This window comes from Pseudonaja textilis, chromosome 3 (assembly GCF_049901715.1).
Source record: "Pseudonaja textilis isolate UNSWEBS1 chromosome 3, rPseTex1.2, whole genome shotgun sequence".
Lineage (NCBI taxonomy): Eukaryota > Metazoa > Chordata > Lepidosauria > Squamata > Elapidae > Pseudonaja > Pseudonaja textilis.
In genome coordinates this window covers 36,485,417-36,500,812 of record NC_141992.1, presented here as the reverse complement: position 1 = coordinate 36,500,812, position 15,396 = coordinate 36,485,417, and the positions used below count along the sequence as shown (strand labels likewise).

Here is a 15,396-nt window from a genome sequence, read left to right as displayed (position 1 = left end):
TATACAGGACTAAATAAATAGGCTAGTTTAGTACTCAAGTCTTGAAAGAGCCATCCAGAAGAGGCATTGATCCATAAAATAATCTTTGTGGTATCTTCTTTTTTTCTTGCCTTTATGAAATCATAAGCTTATGAATATGAAGAGATAACTGTTACCTGGCCCGAGATTCAGGAATATTTTATCAACTGTTCATGTTTTGTCTTGTTCTCAGGCCAAAATTGTAAATATTTTAATAGGGTGTATTATAATTATGAAGTCTGAAGTTCCTAGTTTAAAATCTGGAATTTTCTGTGATGGTTTTGCATCTTTGGTAATTTAAAGAATGGGCATATGGATAAGATTTCCCAGAGAAATTATTATATTCATTAGTTATCCAATATCCAGCTTTTTCTTGCTTATTATGCCATGATCTTTTATAGATAGCCTCCATCATGTCAGACTATTGACCTAAAGATTCTTCATTTGTTTTAATAAGAGTGAAGTTTCATTTCCAGCAGGTGGCAGCAGTTGTTATCTTTGATAAAATACATTGCTGCTATTTCAGCAGAAAGATGGAAGAAAGGACAATCGCCAGCTAGTGGATAGATTCAGTGGGAGTAGTGATGGGGGCAGCATTGGAAGAGTTGAAGGTCCAAGTTGGGGACAGATCAGCAAGGAAAAATATATGATTGCTAGGAGATGAAAATGGTACATAACCATCAAAACTCCTATTCAGGTATTATGAACTCAGAGTTCTTGCTAGTGAGAAATTCAGATAACTTCTCTACACCTTCCCTTACTGTCAGAGTAGAAACTGTTTTATTTGACACGGGATCCTCATATTGCAGACTTCTGAGCTCTGCATGATTCAGTGTGCATATAGTCAGACATGGTTTTCCCTCTGTACATGTTTGCTTTAAACATGAAAATTCTGCAGGACAGTTAGAATCGGTGAGCACTGGAGCTTAATAGATCTGTTCAGATGTTCATTTCTCTGGCTGCATGAATAGGGCTAAAGATCCAAAGGAATCCATAGACAGTGCAGTCCTATGCATGTCAGAAGCAGTTCAGTGGGGTGTATTGTCAGATAAACATGAATAAAATACAGGCTGCGCAATAATGGCATAATAATGCCATTATTATTATTATTATAATGGCATAATCTGTTAGGAAAGTGATTAAGCCTTTGTAAAGGTTGGGTTGATTCTGTTTACTCCTCTTTGATTCTGGCAGTTTTCTGATCATCACTCATTGAATTATTGAATCAGAATATTCACATTTGCCTGGAAGTTCTGAAAAGGTACTGTATTAAGGTGGTTTGAACTTGACCACAACTATCTAACTGATGCAGATAGTATGATGGCCCCAAATCACGTGCTTTAATACATGAATGCTTTTAAAGCTTTGTAGGAACTACGGCTGGTGGTGCAGCAGTTAGAGTGCTGTACTGCAGGCCACTTCTGCTAACTACCAGCTGCCTGCAATTTGGCAGTTCAAATCCCACCAGGCTCGAGGTTGGCGCACAGCCTTCCATCCTTCCGAGGTGGGTAAAGTGAAGACCCAGATTGTTGGGGGCAATATGCTGACTCTGTAAAACCGCTCAGAGAGCGCTGTAAAGCACTATAAAGCAGTATATAAGTCTAAGTGTTATTGCTATTACTATCTAGAATTTACCAGCTACTCTGGCAGTGGATTCTGGTAGATGTGGTCCAGCCTACTAAACCTGGAAAATAATAAAACTCTGGGTTCCTGTTTTTGTTTTAGCAAGCTGCTCTTCCTGTTGGTGACATACAGTATCAGCTTTATGTTTCCATTCTCGCCAGCTTTCTGCTCGCTTTCCTGCTGTTTCTCATTTGCTGCTGATTGGCATGGATTAGCGTTGGAAAGAAGAAAGCCAGATGGCAAGGTCTGTAATGAGTGGCATGTTAGTGGCAGGGAATCAGCACAGCGTTGCCCACTGTGATTGGATTACACTAAGGGTTACTATTTAGCGGATAGATCAGCACTTGGAATAGAAACATTTAAGGTGCTGAACTGGAGCCAACAAGAAGATTTCTAGCATGTTAGCTCTTGAGAGAAATGTGCTTTGATGCATAAGGGCTTAGCTCAACACTCAGAACGTGCTTCACAAACAGGAGTCTTTTAAGATCTTTCAGTTACTGCATTTCAGAAATTTTCAGAACCAAAATAATGTGCTATTTCTAACTGCATAGTGTGCAATTAGTACAGGGAGTCAAAAACTGACTTCCTATGCTGTGCCATGTTTTGCTTGAGATTGATTTAGATAAACTCAGCCATTGAAGTTTGTAAACTGTGACTTTTACCTAGTGTGATGTACAAACTCAGCCATTTGTGGGTTTGCTAACAAAACAAAATATCCACGTCTGTACTGTGTGTGAACGGATTCTGGTGTCATTTTTTTGAAAATGTATTTCATCGATACATTCAACTCTTTTCTGGTTTTGTCCTGTTGCTTCTTAGCCAGCAGCATTATGGGACATTTTGTCAGAAAATACCTTATACTAGATCAGTGGTGGCTAATCTTTTTGGGCCCAGAACTCAGCAGGCAATGCGTGCAAGTCCCCCACATCTCTGTGCATGTGGGCGCGCACCCCCTGTGCATGCGCACCAGATACTCAACAATCATCTGGTGGGTGGGCAGTGTGCGTGCATGTGCAGAGGGGCTCTTCTGGGCGACCTCTCACGTGCTGGCAGAAGTGGCTTTGCATGCCACTTCCAGCACACGTGCCATAGGTTCGCCATCATGACTCTAGATTATTAACTTAGTTAACAATCTAGAGCTTGGGAAAATACCCTGTTTCCCCCAACCTGATATTAGGTGACTATGAGGGCAGCATTTAAAACTTAAATACAAACAATGCTTAATAAGAAGGGTGAAAAATCCAAGTACAGAATGATTGGTTATGCTACCTAGGTCTACCCAATATGAGCTGCAAAAATCCAGCCAACCACTAAGTAGTAGAAAAACCTTATAGAAGTATTCATCCTATTTTTTTATGATGTATATTAATTTGTACTTTTATGAGCATTCTATTCTTCACTTAAATATTTTTAATTCTTTAAATATTCTTTAATACTTACTAATATTGTTAATATTATTTCCTTAGTGATATAATTATATAATGATTTCATAAACAATATTTATTAATATATTTAATCTTTAAATTTAGTCTTCATAAAAGCAAAAAAATGCAGAAAGCTTTTTCTATGATCCAACAGTCATCTGGAATTTGCAGCCCCCATATGGTGCACATATGGCCATCTTGCTCAGTGACTTGCCATTGTTTCTCATGTTAGCTTATATGACTATTAGTCTAGAGAATAAATTATAATTTGGATTCTAAAATCAAGACAAGATTGCCTTTTTTTCAGGACCTTAGTGAAGATATCAAGTTTGTGAAGTTCAACTAGCTCTTCTCACTTGTGGTTATTTTCATTGCTGGTGCTTTTGATTGAATTTTCCTTCTGACTTCTTCAGTGGTGCAAGGGAGTTGCTGCACTATTACTTTTCAGTTATAAGATAGGATTTGAATGATGGAAGTCATTCCAATAGTGTAGGAGGTAAATCAATCAATGATATCATAATATTCTAACAGAGTAGAGTAGAGTAGAATAGAATAGAATAGAATAGAATAGAACAATAGAGTTAGATGGGACCTTGGAGGACTTCTAGTCTAATCCCCTGATTAGGCAGGAAATCCTATATCATTTCAGACAAATGGTTATCTAGTCTCTTCTTAAAACCCTCCAGTGTTGGAGCATCCACTTCTGGAGGCAAATCATTCCACTCATTAATTGTTCTAGCTGTCAGGAAATTTCTCCTTAGTTCTAGGTTGCTTTTCTTTTTTATTAGTTTACGTCCATTGCTTCTTATCCTGCCTTTAGGTTTTTTTGGAGAATAGGTTGACTCCAGCTTCTTCGTGGCAGATATTGGAACATTGCTATCATAACTGAAGATCAGAATAGCAGGCAATATTATCATTTTTTTCAGGGCTTAAGCTTCCTTTGTCATCTGCTTCCTGCCTCTTGTGTGATATGGTGCTTAAGATGTTGAAGGCTCAGGTTCAATTCCATTTTTATCCATGTTGGCTCATGGCATGATTTTGCACCAGTCATTCAATCCAGCCTACCTCTCAAGATAATTATGGGGGATGGGGGAGACATGAATGCTGTGTATGCCACTTTGAGCTCCAAAGAAAAGGATATAAGTTTAACAAATGAATGAAAACTGCTTAAGTTCACTCCTTTGCATTTCTTTAGAAATGTCCAATTCATCAAAGTAGAATCATAAGCCTCCAGATCATTGATGAAGTTGGCTGGAGCTGATGGAAGATATCAGTCATCTACATCTGAAGGGCTATAGGGTTGTTGCTTCAACTGTAATCCATTCCTCATCTAATAATAGAAATGTGTATGTGATATCATTGCATTTTGTGTATTTTTTCCACAGGCAATTTTGTGCAGAGGGTAAAGAACCATTGCATACACTGACATCCTTTGCTGATATTTTCACAAGGGTAATAGACTTATTATTTGTGTGTTATCATGGAGAGTTAGAAGGTTACAGCGGTCTAGCTTTCCAATTTCTATAAGTGTTTGAAGGAAATGAATGACTCCTCAGTTGCAACAGGCTTTTGACCTGTGAATGTGTAGTTTTAAGAGATAATACGATATATGATGGAAATGCTATAAATCTAATAATTCTAGAAATCTGATTTTCTCTCCATTTTTGAGTATTTTTCAGTATTCAAATATTAATAGAATCTGATTCTCCTTAAGTAGTTGGCACAGGCAAAACCAGATCTTTTCTGGGAGCCCTGATGGTGAAATATCTAAGCCATCATCTTCCCTTCCCATTGCAACCTACTCTAAGACATTTTACTTTCATCATTCTTTGTCCGCTGAAATCAATGACCTCATACATAAATAAGAATGCACGGGGAGTACATTCTGAATAAAACGATTTATCCGTTTGGTCATTTCAAATACTAAAATTAAAATTGTGAAATACTTTGAATAGTGTCTCTTCTTTGCATGGGGTCCACGGCAAATATCCCCCATAAAAAAGTTAATGGGCATGACTCCTTGTGTTTATGCCAACTACTAGGTTCCAGCAAGGTGAGGGTGCTAATTTATTAGTGGGAAACCCTTTCATGTTGACACAGATGCTGATTTCCTGTGTCTTTTTGTTCTTTAAGAAACAAGACTTTCTCATGTAGTAATTCTCTCCAAATACGAAGCTCTTGTCAGCTGGCTTGCATATCAGTAAAGTTCAAAGATTCTCTCTGTATGATGTCCTAACTGAGAAGCATGTTTCTAAGACAAATACCCATGCTTATGTGCCAGCCAAGGATACCAGAGAGATTTGTGAATCTGGAAACACACATTGGGATCTGTCATTAGCTCATGTGTCTCATCTTCACTTTGGTTACTGGTATATCTAGTTGCTAATATGGATGCCATGTGGATCATTCCACATAACCTTTTTTCCTTAAAGCTTTCTGATGCTGGATGATGTTAGAACATCAAAATATGGAGCTGCTCAAGGAAACAATGATATTTGCAGCCCCTCCTCCCTCTCCCTCTCTCTATACATCCATGTGTGTGTATACATACACACACATGCATATATTTTTGTATATAAAAATAGACCACACATACAATTGTTGATTTTGTAGAATTTGTAACAACAACCAACTACTCTAGATTTTACTGTTTAATCTAACTAGCCAGTTTGTTCAATCCATTTAGAGAGTTAAAAACCACCCTAGGCAACTTTTGTTACTAATCTGTATGCATGTATGCGTAGTGACATTATGGAAGGAGTCTTGTTATTCCTGTATCTTTTTCTCACTGGATAACGTAAAGTAAGTTGGTTGTTCTACTTAGGACTGGCTAGAAAGAATGAGGTCTGAGAACCAATATAGAGGGCTAGTTATGTGACAGAAATTCTATAGACTCAGTGGCAGTGTTGTCATGGGACGTGCCGGCATATGGTTGTAGTAGCACATGGAGCTATCTACAAATACCCCCTCAGCTTGCTGACCTGTCTTTGTGCCTTTTTCATACCATCCTAACCCTTCAGAGCAGCCCAGTGATAGCCATCCTGCCTCTCCTTTTGGGATATGTGGTGATCTCATAACATCTGTTACTTAAAAATAGTTTGAAACAAATATCCGCTCCACTTTAAAAATGATGACCAGTAATGGATATGAAATCAGTGCTTCTTTCAAATTGGTCTTCTTGTAAATTGCATTTATGTTTACCTCTTTGTGTTTGACCATATTGTCAACTATCATCAACTATGATTTATGTTAGTCAATTTTTATGCCACTACCTTGAAAATCCCCTAACATTTAAAACTATTACTGTTCTTAATTATGCTTTGTTCTAACTTCTAGCAATTCAGGGACATGGCTTTGAGTACTCGCTCACTATCCCTGTCCCTGAAGCATGTAGTTCAACCATTAGGTGTGTAATTGAAAAATGTTAGAAGAGCCATCATTTTATGATTGTTGAACATGCCTTACTTTTGATACACAATTTTGTTATTTTGGCCTCTTATTCTTTTAGAAACATTTGCTTCTAAAGCAGGAGTGGGCTTAAAATGTTAGCAATGGGTTGTCTGCTGGGTTGCTGAGTGGCCATGATGGGCGTGGCCTAGTTGGCCTCAGGCACCATGGTGGGGGACATTTTTGCCCTCCCAGGACTCCAGAGGCTTTCCTCAAGTCTCTGGGAGGGCAAAACGGCCTCCCCGGGCTCCAGAGGCTCTCAGAAAATGTTGCAATGTTACATGGCGAGTTTAATACGTGTGTACTCGTTGTTCCTTCCTTCCTCCCAGAACTGGTTTTACTGTGTTTTTATTAACCTGGGATTATATGCTTTGTCTTGGAGATTTTCTACATCTCATTTATTGATGCTCACCCAAATTGAATTGTGCAAATGGTGCTTCATCATCACAGCTTGTTCTGATGGTCTTCAAATAGAGAATTAGCCTCTGGTTACATTACTAAAATCACTTACCTAAGCTGCTTAAATCTCTTGTCACAGAACCATTTTAAAGTTTCTTTGCATACATATTCAAGCAGACCAAATACAAGTGTCATTCCTACAGAAAAGTAAAGTAAAAAGTGAAATGGTTCTTTTTAAATTCTTGTTTTGGTTTTATGGTTTGAGATTTCATTACTACTGTGAACCACCCAGAGTTATGTTTTAAGATGGGTGGCCAGATGGATCTTTGAAATAAATAAGGAGAGAATTAAACCAAACAGTATTGCACCTGTTGCCATAATGCATGTGGGTGGGTGGGTGGGTGGGTGTTAATCAATTATATCATCTGCTTTATTTTAATTGAGGACAGAACGTTAATGTTGCTAGCAGTGGATCATTGCGATTAATATTTCATTCATCTGATGGCTTAGAAATACCAGCTAGGCAGGTAAGCAAATGAGAAACTTGAATCTTTTCAGCCATCTCCTGCTGCAGCAAAGGTGTTTATTCCAATGACAAGCAATCAAGAACATCTCCATGGCCTTTTTGTAATTGTGGCATTAACAGAAGATCAAATAGCACATAATGGAGGCATAAAACATGCTTGAAAAGTGGCGAGGGAATATTTATGGTAGTCTGACCTAAGAGTTGGCTGCTCCTTCACAACAGGTGCATGATTTTAGTCTCATTTTGGACAACTAGCATTTTCAGCCTTCAGTGCCTCTCCTTACTGCATGCCTGTGCAAATATTCGCAGAGAAGGGTCAGTTAGTAGTGGGTAGAGGCACAAAATAGCTAGAGCAGTGACTCTGTTCAGCATGGACCACCTAATTTTACTTTGCATTGCTGATTACATTAAATCTGCACTCTGTGAACCAGATACAATTTAACAGGAGAAGAAAAAAAGCCTACATCATTAGGTGAAAATCACCCTTTTCATTTGGGCAATGTCTTTTCTGTCTCTTTCAAACTGTTTTAGTGGGTTCTCCCAACTCTCCACAGAAAATTTCAGTTGAGGCAATAGGCTCCAATTCTTAAGAGCTGGCATTTCAGTAACAACACACACATTTCTTTGTTATTGAAATAAGCATATTTATGTTGTGATTTTCTCCTTCACAGTGTGAAGTGGCTCCCCCACCTCCAAAATAGGACTTGATATATGGATTGCCAGAATTTGTTCCATTCCTGAACCTACATGGTTCCTTAAATAAATTCAGAATGTTTCTTTTCTAAAGTTTTTGTTGACAATTATTTGTTGTATGCTGTGACACCCACCCACCCACCCACATATGTTAATCAGGAGTAATAGCATAACCATGTGTCTTAATGGTTAGGACAGTCTTTTCTTTCAAGAAGCATAGTTTAAGTTAAAGTTCCCAGTCCAGTGAAAACAATCATAAAAAAAAGAAAATAAGGATTTCAGAATCCCCCATCAATAATTGAATGGATAGCAGGTTGAGAATACACACATCACCTATTCACAGCTGCAGAAGAAATAACAGCAAGATAAAATGACTTAAGTCCATTTAAGATATAGTCATTTTATATTTGTAAAAGTTACATTCATTTTCTCTTAACTACAATTTATAAATTCCATGGTGATAAATAATAGAAGCTGTATCTGATACACCCCCATTTCCTATTTTTAAAATGATCCCTTGTGCTTGTCTGAAAGGAAAGCAAAAATAGATTTTTACATGGATTTAGTTTATAGGCTTATTTTAGCTGCTTTGACTTCTGTCAAATTTCTGCAATAAGCTGTTTTGAAATTTACATCAGTTTCATTAACTGCACACAGAAGTCATGCAGTAGTATAAATGCTTGACGGTTCTGTAAATTTCTAATTAGCCTGACTCTGGATGGATAATTGTTTCAAAAATCCTCCCTCACCCCCACTCCAGAAAGCTGTCATGAAAACAGCATCCATCAATTGTCAGCCTGATTTAATCCAGTATTAATTATTCAGAGGGCTGCCAGGTTTTCCGAGATCTCAAGCAGGATTCTTTGATATATCTTGTTAGAGAAGTGGGTTTATTTCAGAGTAAGCATTCCTTGATATCAGCATGATTGACATGTTGGGCATGTGTTGCTACTAGTAGTTTTTTGATCCAGGGAAATGGATGAAGAAAAGATGCATGGAAAGTCATTATAAAGTTGAAAGGAGACATAGAAATGGGAGGAAAACAATATTGATTTAACTCTATTTCCCTGGACAAATTTTTAAAAAAGAGAAAGAGGCAGATCTTCAGAAGTGAATGTTGAAAAACACTGGTTATTATACCACATCTATGAAAGAATAGGTATATGCTTTCTCTCCTCACAACTGCTGCTGCTTTTTTTATGTAATTAATTAATTAATTAATATAGCTGCCCATCTCACATGAAAATGAGTCGGGGCAGCATAGAACACTTAATTAAAAACAATAAATACATAAAATCAATCACAATTTAAAATAACTATTGAAAAGGCACATAGTACCAGAGAGTTCTGGAAGTTTAACAGAGCATACAAACTCCTCAGTGAAAAAAGGTGAAGATATATTACTGGTCCCAGGGCTTTGCTTGGTGGATTTGTTTCTTCTGGTTATAATCCCTCTTCTCCCATTTTGGAAATTCTTGGCTCTCATTGTAAAAAATAACTCAGTCTCATGCTGTGCATCATATTATGATGTACTTTATAAGTTAAGCAGTTAGGTATTCATTCATTCTTTGGACTAAAATACAGTAGATGTGACATACTAGACACAAATATTTGTTGATGTTTTTTTTGTTTGTTGTAGCTGTTGTAACAGGATGACATCAGATGTAGTTGGAAAACAGCTCTCTCATCTCAAAGTCATCTTTCCCCTTTCCTGTTTTCAGTGGAAAAAGATAGCTTTCCTTGAGAGAAAGTGAGGAGTTGAACAGTTTGTCTGATATTCTCAGATCAGTGTTTTCACTGATAGCAGATTTGTAACAGATAAAGTGATGCTGAAATAGTAACTTAAAATAGACAAATGTAGTCTTTTTCTTTTTCAGCATGATAACAGACAGATTCTGCAAATAGCCGTTCATATAAATTGAGACACTGCTTGTTAATGCTTTGTAGTTATAGCAAAGCAAATAAAAGAAACCATAAGCAACTAGTGCAAACTTTCCTTTTATTAGTTTACAGTACAGCCTTTGTCTTTGGATCTGAAGATCAGTGGGCAAATACTGCTTTTTTAACTGCTTGATGAGAACCAAACATATAAATCACCCTTTTGCCATTCCAGGTCTTTCGGGCATTTCCAAGCAAGAGAATATGATGTTGCCTTGGGGACATCAGGAGGAAGATCAGCTGCAAGTGACAATTTGAGACAAGGGCTGTGTTTGACCAGGCTTTCTGTCACCAAGGTATTCACCGAGCAGTATGCACAACATCGTTGAGCATCTTGCAAATGTTCTCAGATCACATGTTCATTCCTGAATGGTGGTGTAGTCTTTGCTGGGTTCCTTGTATGAGATGCACTGAAGTCTGACAGATGGATGAATTGAGAGCATGTGGAAAAGCTTAAATGATATATAGTTTCACAGATATATGAAATCAATGCAAAATATGTGCCTTGAAATACATGTCTGCATTTGGTATACATGCTGATTGCTATTTGCTTTACTATAGAACAGATTTTCTCATTATAAATTGGCTCCCCCACTAAAATGGTGAAGAGATCATGGAAGTCCCCACCCACCCATTTGCTACCAATACCAATATAAGAAGAGGGGAATTCTGTGAGAATTCTAATAGTTTCGTGAATCATACCTTAATTTCTGGTTTAAAATTAGGAGACAGAAAACACTACAGCTTTACTGTAAATTTGCTACTCAGAAGGTAGTTGACAGAAGAAGTTTCCCTCTTCTAGCTATAGGGATCATTTCAGGCTTTTTCCTACCCATGAAAGAAATCTTTGTTTCATCTTATATTTACCCTTTAAAGAAAACAGAGCCCTTTCATCAGATCCATCTTGGAAACTGAGAATAATAGAGAGAGAAGAGGACCAGTGATTCTCCAACATTCTAAAGGACTTCCGGTAGCTATGAACCCATTGATGTAGAAGACTGTATTTGCGAAAGCAACATGATTTAGCTGGAAGAATGATAAAGGAGACTGGGGAAGGAACATCAAAAGAATAGCCCAACCAGTTCTCCAAAAGCAGTGGAACACGGGAAATGAAGAGTCACATAATATGGCAGGAGAGAAAGCCACACCCACCTCGATGAACTAGAACAAGTGTTGCAACCCAATGGCTGCCTGAAAGAATTCCACCGCCGCCCCCCCCCGACATGTCAGCAAGAAAGAAGTCCAGTAGAGAATACTTGATTAACCAGCTAGAAATCTGAACCCTTGTATAGGGTAGATCTCCAGTAACCAGCTTGAAGATGGAGGCTAGAAAAAGTGAGGTACCAATTCTCATTCTCACAGAGAAAGCAAATCCATCAATCTCCCTTTATTCCATCAACAGGGTGGCAGAAGGAGAGCCAGATGATACTGGATCTGGGGATATGTTAAAACTGTGAGAGAGGGGCAATTTAGTTTTTTTTATACCCAATATAGCAACCCAGGTGCTAGACAGAAAGGATAAGATTTGCTTGGCAACTGACTAGCCATGCAAGGCATCTTACCTGCCCTCCAGTAATGCTTTTTTTAAAAGCAGAATTATACACAACCAGGAAGGAAGGAAGGAAGGAAGGAAGGAAGGAAGGAAGGAAGGAAGGAAGATAAAGCCGCACATTTTAAATTCAGATACTCCAGGTCATGAGGAACATCCCTGACTTATTTTGAAAGTGGTTCTGAAATATAAGGAAAATGTTAACAGATTCCTGTGACTTAAGGAGAGTCATGAAATGTCTATTCTGGGCCAGTCCATTATAAATCAAATTGCCAACTAGTAAATTGGAGCAAATGATAATAACACAGGATTTGAAAGCCATATCAGACCAGGCCAAATGGGTGAAAAATAAGCATTCTCTTGCATTGCCAACACAGCCACAATATATGCTTTACATGGATCCCAGGATGGTTTATTATCATTCATGAGAACACTTAAAAGCAACACTTTGTAAAATTATAAGATCTGATGCTTAAGATATTCTCTGTGCAGCATCTGTAAAAATGCCCATGCCTTATCTGATTATCTGGTTGTTTTTTTGCTCTCATCCTAGGTCATTCTGGGTCTATTACTCCTTTCATTATCTAACGAGTAGTAGTATTGAACTAATATAGAAATTTAAGAATAGGAAATTGGGGCAGGAAAGCTGCAGGATTTTGACACTCACTCATTTATTTATTTATTTACAGTTGAACCATTTGGTAACAGAACAATTGATCAGTGTTGGAGTTCCAGCAGTGGGGATTTCGGTAAGGGGGTTATAATTTTTGTTTGCCTTTTTTTGGAAGGAAGTAGATTTTGATAATTTGCCTAGGTTAGATAATGTTAATTTCATTACTGTTCGAGTATGAAGAGATATGATGATGGGATTATCAAGAGAATCTCCCTTGAAAGTATTTTTTGGAATTTTTTCTTTAGCTTGTAAAAACCTGAATTTTCTGCACTAAATAATTGCTGAAGTTTATTGCTTCATATAATATATTAATCTATTATAATTTGTGTTGTTTTTGTTGCTGCCTTTGAGTCAGTGTTGACTCCTGGTGACTACCTGGCAAATAGACAAGTCTGTGCAGTTTTCTTGGCAAGATTTCAAAAGTAGTTTGCCATTGCTTCCTTCTTAGAGCTGAGACAAAATGACTGGCCAAAGTCACCCAGGTGGTTTTGTTTGTAAGGCAGAATTAGAACTCAGTTTCCTGGTTTCTAGGTTGGTTTTTTAACCATTTCACCAAACTCGTTCTTGTTGACAGTTTCTTACCTGCATTTTAATTTGAGAAACAAATTTAAATACTTTTGTATAATACCAACACATCTAATAATTGCCTTTCAGGTTGCTACTGTAATTGGCAAATTTACAGTTTAAGAAATAATGCTACTGTATATCCATGTATATCAAGGTATATCAAGGTCATTTCCTGAATATAAAACATAACCAGAACCAAAATGCCTTAATTTTCAGATCATTCTTATTTCAGAAATAGTAATTCCTTCTGATTAATAACAGTAACAGAATTATTTGTTTGCTATTTCTCTCCAGCCTTTTGGAACCTGGCAAACAACAAACAAGAATGTCATTAAAGCTGGTATTGATACCGTGAAGAATGTTTTAGATGCAGGTTATGTTCCTGTATTACATGGGGATTGTACCCTGGACTTGGAACAACACTGTTGTATCTTATCTGGAGATACAGTTATTGAGGTGAGATATGGGGACTTGACTTAGTTCAACAGGATATTTACAAGAAATTTGAATTCTTTAAATTCATATGCTGCAAATATATCTGATTATTTCAGACTGTTTTTCCCCTTTTTAATGAATATTACTAAGATGAAGTTGTTTGCAGTCAATTGAAGTTACTTGAAATTGAGTTTGATTAAAAAATAGAAATACAGATATGGTCATGTTCTTAATTGGGTAAAATATATACCAGTTTAAGAAGTAGCCTAAAGAAATGCAGAGCTGTGTACAAATTAAGACAAACCCTTAATGCCATCAACCATGTGCAGATAACAGCAATCCCTTTGGGTTGTGTTTGAAAAAGGTAAGTTTTCTTGCATGTAACATCTGGATGACAAAATGTATAATAATTTTAAGTGAAAAACATCACAATCTCAAATAGTGTAGTCTTGGTACAATGAAATCATCCTATGGTTCTGAAGCAGACAAGTCTCCCTCAAATTATTCCTCACATTTTCAGGCATTGGGACTTTCAGGGCCTTCTTTGGCACCTCATGTTAATAGATACTAGTTTGTGAAAGATCATTCTAAGAAGAGTTAGAGAGCTGATGCTAGTCAGTCACAAGAGAATTTGAAAATTAGCAGATCAATGATTTGACTTAGGATAAAGCAGTTTTTGTTTATTTTTTTTCTATTACAGGTTTTAGCTAAGACATTCTCTCCTAGGCGAGTTGTGTTTCTCACAGATGTGAATGGAATTTACAGTTGTCCACCCGATACCCCAGGTACAGAACAAGTAAGCTGAAGTTGTCAGTACTAGAGGAAAAATAGATAATATCAAAATTGGCATGAAAATTTTTGAAGTACTTATATGATGAGATATAACGTGGGGTTTTCTCATGCTTTATCTAAGAGATAGCTTTGAAAAGCATTGTAAGATTACATTATCTTACTATTTTGAAAAAAATAAAAAATAAAACTAAAACTACGTATATAACAGGTCATATTTCAGCTGCTGCCATCTATATAGGCATAAATTATAAAAAATGCAGATTCAGGAGTAGTAAACAAAATGCATAGGTACTCCTTGTAGACCAAGATTTGGTAGAGAGATGAACTAGGGATGCATAGCTATTCAGATCCAGAATGGAAAACTTCAAATTTGGCATGGGAGAGTTTACTGTAGTGTTCAATATATTTGATTTTGGTCAAAAGGCTGAGAAGAGATTTATGGCCAAAGGCCAAAATCAATAAAGTAAATATATAATTAACTGTCAACAGTTCCTTTAAAAAAACACCTATTTTTCTCTTGGGCTTGCGCTGTAGTCATATAAAATGCATCCCTTAGTTAAGGAGGTAGTGACAGATAGTGATAGGAGCACAGTGGCTCCTGTGGTTAGATAGTGGGTTGAAGGTTAGCAAGCCCGCGTTCAAGAGTCAAGTGCTGCTCCATGGGGAGTGAGCTCCTGTCATTCACTCCTGTTTCTTGAAGGGGTCATGAAAGGAGCCCCCATGGGTGTTCCCTGGGCAATTGTTTATGTCACCGGCTAATCCTTTAACCCGTGCCTCTAACATGATTGCACTATTTTGTTACATTTAACACAGTCTAAAGCATTATGCCAACCTTGTTTCTCTTCGAAGTCTATCAGTGGAAATTATTTCTTGTAAACGTTCAAAATTAATATTAGTTGTTTCCATGCCACGGTGCTCTTATATTTTAAGATTAGCTTTTGTATGTTGTTATCCAAATCCTCTGTTTGTTTTGGAACAGGTGCTAGGCTGGTGGATTCCATTGTTATTGGTCCTGAAAGAACGATGGAGCCATCTGTGCTCACATCTGCACTACCACATGACTCTACTGGAGGAGTGTCCTTGAAACTACAAACTGCCATAAATATAGTTTCTTCAAGTCATGGAACCATTCCTGTTCTGATCTGCAAACTGGACAGTGAAGCAGCTATAAAGGCTTGCTTGACTGGGGAATTGAAAGAAGGCGAAGGCACAAAGCTTTCCTTTGTGGATACGTGAAGTCTTTTGTAAAGGAATCTTGAATCATGTGCAGAAGAATTTCTGGGACAATAATATTCATAAATTCTTGACTGAC

At 37.3% G+C, this 15,396-nt stretch overlaps 1 protein-coding gene across 2 annotated transcripts in view; it reads left to right on the top strand.

Moving 5' to 3' along the window:
• Positions 1 to 15,396, top strand: part of LOC113444277 (uncharacterized) — a 20,433-nt gene extending 5,037 nt beyond the window's left edge. The window contains exons 2-6 of one of the 2 annotated variants that reach the window (XM_026712942.2): positions 10,244 to 10,364; positions 12,307 to 12,366; positions 13,152 to 13,313; positions 13,993 to 14,077; positions 15,064 to 15,396. In XM_026712942.2, coding sequence (XP_026568727.1) covers positions 10,244 to 10,364; positions 12,307 to 12,366; positions 13,152 to 13,313; positions 13,993 to 14,077; positions 15,064 to 15,320 — 685 coding nt within the window. In that variant the 3' untranslated portion in view covers positions 15,321 to 15,396. Of the gene's footprint in view, positions 1 to 10,243; positions 10,365 to 12,306; positions 12,367 to 13,151; positions 13,314 to 13,992; positions 14,089 to 15,063 lie in introns of both variants that reach the window. The other variant, XM_026712943.2, reaches the window with a different exon arrangement.